This window comes from Microcaecilia unicolor, chromosome 4, assembly GCF_901765095.1.
Source record: "Microcaecilia unicolor chromosome 4, aMicUni1.1, whole genome shotgun sequence".
Lineage (NCBI taxonomy): Eukaryota > Metazoa > Chordata > Amphibia > Gymnophiona > Siphonopidae > Microcaecilia > Microcaecilia unicolor.
The window spans coordinates 13,453,124-13,459,130 of record NC_044034.1 but is presented as its reverse complement, the minus strand read 5'-3'; the positions used below and the strand labels follow the sequence as shown (position 1 = coordinate 13,459,130).

Here is a 6,007-nt window from a genome sequence, read left to right as displayed (position 1 = left end):
TCTTACACATGAACTTCTCCAATGAGAGGTGGGAGAACTGTGCTCGGTCTTATCACACCTTCTTACCTAGCAGATGTTGCTTCTTTATTAGTACATAAGGGTTGCAGACGGTGAGTAAATATATATTTATTAATTTGCATCTTTTACATTTTCCTAAGATACCAATGAGATCTCCTAAAGCTTTTCAACAGTATTTGTCTAGATTATATGATAAAAACCTTGCTTTCGAGAACCCTCTATTATATATTTCAGCAAGTATATCTGATTTTACTATTCTTATGTAGGTAATCAATAGAAATAAATTAAAATAAAACATAGAAAAGAAAATAAGATGATACCTTTTTTATTGGACTAAATACATTTTTTGATTAGCTTTCGAAGGTAACCTTCATCAGATCAGAAATAAGCAAATATTGATAAATAACAATATATATATGTGAAACATTAAAGCATTCCAATGACAGTCTCACAGGAAGAGGGTGGAGTAGGTTAGGTGAGAGACAGGGAGAGCTCGGTGGATGAGGGACAGGGAGATATGCATGGAGATAAGAGAGTGACAAAGCAGTAGAATTTCATGGTTTATAATGGGCTACAAAACGCAGATCTTTGTTAAGTCCTGTCTGGTGGGTGTCAAAAAATTTAATTATTCTGACTTCAAAGGTCTTACGTTCCTGGATTGTCTTGAAGTTTCCTTAGCATCTGGCTTGTTTCATTCAATGTAAAAAGTGTGACGAACGGTGCTATATTGGAGAAACAAGCCAGATGCTAACGAAGAGATTTAATTTACATAGAGGACATAATCGAAAGGGATGCTGAAGTTTTGCTGAGGACGTCCTCGCAAAACATCCCGATGCAGGGGTGGGGAAACCCGTATTATTGAAACAAGATGGATGGCCATCTTTCGTTTTGATAATACAGTCGGGGACGCCCAAATCTTGACATTTAGGTTGTCCTTAGAGATGGTCGTCCCAAGACTTGGTCGTTTCTGATTTTTGCCGATAATGGAAACCAAGGACGCCCATCTCAGAAACCACCAAATCTAAGCCCTTTGGTCGTGGGAGGAGCCAGCATTCGTAGTGCACTGGTCCTCCTGACATGCCAGGACACCAATCGGGTACCCTAGGGGGCACTGCAGTGGACTTCATAAAAAGCTCCTAGGTACATAGCTCCCTTTCCATGTGTGCTGAGCCCCCCAAACCCCCCCTCCAAACCCCCAATACCCACAACTGTACACCACTACCATAGCCCTTACAGGTGAAGGGGGGCACCTAGATGTGGGTACAGTGGTTTTTGGAGGGCTCACATTTACCACCACAAGTGTAACAGGTAGGGGGGATGGGCCTGTGTCCGCCTGCCTGAATTGCACTGCACCCAATAAAACAGCTCCAAGGACCTGCATACTGCTGCGATGGAGCTGAGTATGGCATTTGAGGCTGGCATAGAGGCTGGCACGTAATATTTTTAAAGTTGTTTTTTGAGGGTGGGAGGCGGTTAGTGACCACTGGGGGAGTAAGGGGAGGTCATCCCCAATCCCCTCCGGTGGTCATCTGGTCAGTTTTGGTACCTTTTTGTGCCTTGGTCGTAAGAAAAACAGGACCAGGTAAAGTCGTCCAAGTGCTCGTCAGGGACGCCCTTTTTCTTTCATTATGGGTTGAGGACGCCCATGTGTTAGGCACGCCTCCGACACGCCCCCATGAACGTTGGTCATCCCCGTGACAAAAAGCAGTTGGGGATGCCCAAAATCGGCTTTGGGCGACCCTGTGAGAAGGATGCCCATCTTCCGATTTGTGTCGAAAGATGGGCGTCCTTCTCTTTCGAAAATAAGCCTGATAGTCATCATATGAAAAATGCCAGTGCTAACCAGGATGTCACCTCTGTGGGAAAGCACTTTCCAAAACCAGAACACTGTACTAATGATTTTATGGTGAGAATACTTAAAGGAAACTTTACAACAATCCAGGAGCGTAAGATCTTTGAAGTCAGAATGATTAAATATTGACACCCACCAGACAGGACTTAACAAAGATCTGGGTTTTCTAGCCCATTATAAACCATGAAATTTCACTGCTTTGTCACCCTCTGATCACCATGCATATCTCCCTGTTCCTCATCCACCTGGCCCTCCCTGTCTCTCACCTAACCCACCCCACCCTCTTCCTGTGAGACTGTCACTGGAATGATTTGATGTTTTGCTTATATATTTTTATTACATTTGTACCCTGTGCTTTCCCACTCATGGCAGGCTCAATGCAGCTTACATGGGGCAATGGAGGGTTAAGTGACTTGCCCAGAGTCACAAGGAGCTGCCTGTGCCTGAAGTGGGAATTGAACTCAGTTCCCCAGGACCAAAGTCCACCACCCTAACCACTAGGCCACTCCTCCACATATACTGTTATTTATTAACATTGGCTTATTTCTGATCTGATGAGGAAAGGTTACCTTCGAAAGCTAATCAAAATATGTATTGTTAGTCCAATAAAAAAAAGGTATCATCTTATTTCCTTTTCTATGTTTTATTTTATTTCTATTGATTACCTTTAAAAGTGGACTAACATGGCTACCACATCTCACTATTCTTATGGAAAGGCGGAAAAGGCATTAGCTTTTTAGCTCCTAGCCACTACTCAATTGCCCTCCCCTTGTCCCTTCCTTCCTTCTCACCGATTACTTCCCTCACCCGTAACTGTCTTATCTGTCTGTATTATTTAGATTGTAAGCTCTTTTGAGCAGGGACTGTCTCTTTGTATCAGGTGTTCAGCGCTGCGTGCGTCTGGTAGAGCTATACAAATTCTAATAATAATAATAGATGCTCGGCTTTTGTGAATTGTGAATTTCCCAATTCAAATTACTACTACTACTACTACTACTATTTAGCATTTCTATAGCGCTACAAGGCGTACGCAGCGCTGCACAAACATAGAAGAAAGACAGTCCCTGCTCAAAGAGCTTACAATCTAATAGACAAAAAATAAATAAAGTAAGCAAATCAAATCAATTAATGTGAATGGGAAGGAAGAGAGGAGGGTAGGTGGAGGCGAGTGGTTACAAGTGGTTATGAGTCAAAAGCAATGTTAAAGAGGCGGGCTTTCAGTCTAGATTTAAAGGTGGCCAAGGATGGGGCAAGACATAGGGGCTCAGGAAGTTTATTCCAGGCATAGGGTGCAGTGAGAGAGAAGGCGCGAAGTCTGGAGTTGGCAGTAGTGGAGAAGGGAACAGATAAGAAGGATTTATCCATGGAGCGGAGTGCACGGGAAGGGGTGTAGGGAAGGACGAGTGTGGAGAGATACTGGGGAGCAGCAGAGTGAGTACATTTATAGGTTAGTAGAAGAAGTTTGAACAGGATGCGAAAACGGATAGGGAGCCAGTGAAGGGTCTTGAGGAGAGGGGTAGTATGAGTAAAGCGACCCTGGCGGAAGACGAGACGGGCAGCAGAGTTTTGAACCGACTGGAGAGGGGAGAGATGACTAAGTGGGAGGCCGTGTGAACTTCCTCATTAGACTAAAAAACCTCCGATCACTCAACATTTTCTTATTTTTTTCTATTCATTTTCTTCTTGAAGTACACTGCCTGTTACTGTTTATCTTCCACATCAGGTAACACTAGACAAAATTTCAGCAAAAAGAAAATGAAGCAAAATAATCTAATAATGAGCTGAAAAAAGCAAGTTATCAACTTGATACCACATACTTTACAATTGTTTGAGTTAGTTAAGTTTTTTCAGCTCATTATTATTATCTTCCACATCAGACATTTATTCTAAACAGCCGGGACATTAAGGACACTTATCTCAGTTTGAGTTCTTTAGTCCTCGGTTTGCCCTCAACAGAGCGCCTCCGTTTCACAGCTTGATTCTTCAGGGGACAAATTGCCTGGTATACATTCTTTGTGTCCCCAAAATGTGCCCGTACTACTGCAGGGCACAATAACACATTTTAGCACATGGGAAGCACGTGGAAGTGTTTACCACTGCTTAGTAAAAGACCCTATTGCATTAAAGTATTTTAGCAGCAGATACCTCAGACATTTTTGGTAAATTCAGAAGGCATAATCTTTGCTTTCTAATCATGGTATTTGGTAAAGGTAATGTGTCTGTCTTGGGACTTATTGGCCTTATTCTCAGCTGAACCATATTGTTTAATACTAGTAGTATCCCCTTCCCGAGCAATACCTTTGTGCAGCAATGAATCAAATTTATTTGTTAATTTTTTTTTCATTTCTTGGTCACCTAAAACCTAGAAGGATTACAGTAAAAACATATACAATCAAAAACAATATGAAAACAAACAAAAAAAAATGAACAGAAATTGCTCAGAAAGGGACCTTTCCATTGTACAAATGCCCTTTAACAGTGTTTCCAAATTGAATTTTTTAGATATCACCAGAGAAGAAGCAAAAGACAAGCAAGGATTTCAATTTTATTTGAGGACGCCCTTTCTATTGATCACCATGTCAAAGTCTAACACCACGATCACCAATCCTGAAACGTTTATTCTTGCAGGTATCCCAGGGCTGGATTCCTCCCTGTTTTGGGTCTCCATTCCTTTCTTTACCATGTACATTATCTCTCTTTTAGGAAACCTTATACTTGTTTACATTATAAAAACAGAGCCCAGTCTGCACACACCCATGTACTATTTACTCTCATTGTTAGCCCTGAATGATCTGATGATTCCCACAACAGTAATTCCTAAAATGCTGGGAATCTATTGGTTTAACTCCCGAGAAATTCATTTCACTGCTTGCCTCATGCAAATGTATTTTATCCACAGCTTCTCAGGCTTTGAGTCAGGTATCATTTCAGTCATGGCCATCGACAGGTATATTGCCATATGCCATCCTTTAAGATATGCCACCATTTTAACCAACTCAAGAATAGCCAAAATAGTAATGGTTGTAGCCCTGAGAGCTCTAGGGATTCTGATGCCTCATCCATTCCTGCTGAAAAGGTTGTCATACTGCAAAACCAATGTGATTCCTCACTCATACTGCGAGTTCATGTCAATTGCAAAGATCTCCTGTTCAAATTTATTTATCACTAGTGCATATGGCCTGACCGTAGTGACTTTGATTGTAGGGTTAGATGTGATCTTGATCACCATATCTTACGTCATGATCCTCAGGACTATTTTTAACCTTCCATCCACGGGAAAAAAACTCAAAGCATTTAGTACCTGTGGCTCCCATGTGTGTGTCATTTTACTGTTTTACTCCCCAGCACTTTCGTCCTTTTTAATGCTCAGGTTTGCCAAGAATGCTCCTAAATACGTTCAACCTATCATGGCCAACGTCTACTTGTTCTGTCCACCCATGCTGAACCCCTTTGTGTACGGTGTGAGGACAAAGCAAGTTCGTCAGAGAATACTCAATGTAATGAAATGGAAGAAGAAAATCCAACATCCATGAAATGGATGATGATTTGGGATCTTCTTTAAAGAAAATTTCAGCATACGTGAAAAGCTACGTTATTTCACCTTCATGGTTGGAAATTTGGTAAGGGAATCAAAGAGTGCAAATGTACCTTTCCACTGAGTGAAAAGCTAACTAGGGATGAACTAAGTCACTCCCTAGACTTTCAGGAAAGTCACTTTTTACTGTTTATTTGTATCGAGCTGCTGAGTTTCCAACATAGCTGTTCACTGGGACACTTTAATCAGCTGCTTTATTGTTCCTGAGTTCGCTGCTCTTGTTGCCGTCTATCAGAGAGTGGAGCGTGGGAGCTTGCTCCGCCCACTTTCTGACATCATCTCTCGCGGTTATTTGAATCAGGCACCTAATGGTGCACCACCGTTCGGTGCATCACGAAAGGCGCAAGCCAACGGCACGCCCTTTAGTGTACGTCTTTGTGCAGTGACTGGGGTATTGTAAGTCGATAAATTATCTTTATGTTTGATAAAGTTTTGTTTAAGTAGCTTGGTGTTTAGGGAGCCAGGTGTAGCTCTTGTAGTTTGTTTCTGAAATCAACAAGGGGGTCTTTTACTAAGGCGTGCTCACGATTTGGCGCACGCTA

The 6,007-nt window shown here is 42.0% G+C and overlaps 1 protein-coding gene across 1 annotated transcript; it reads left to right on the top strand.

Annotated features, from left to right (window-relative positions):
• Window positions 1-4,440: 4,440 nt before the first annotated feature.
• On the top strand, window positions 4,441-5,403 carry LOC115468206 (olfactory receptor 52E4-like). The gene has a single exon (XM_030199743.1). The coding sequence runs from the start codon at window positions 4,447-4,449 to the stop codon at window positions 5,401-5,403; it is 957 nt and encodes a 318-aa protein (XP_030055603.1). The 5' UTR covers window positions 4,441-4,446.
• The last annotated feature ends 604 nt before the right edge of the window (window positions 5,404-6,007 follow it).

Bases quoted from the DNA above. Each gene is read 5' to 3' on its own strand.
- LOC115468206 (XM_030199743.1), top strand. From the start codon at position 4,447: ATGTCAAAGTCTAACACCACGATCACCAATCCTGAAACGTTTATTCTT.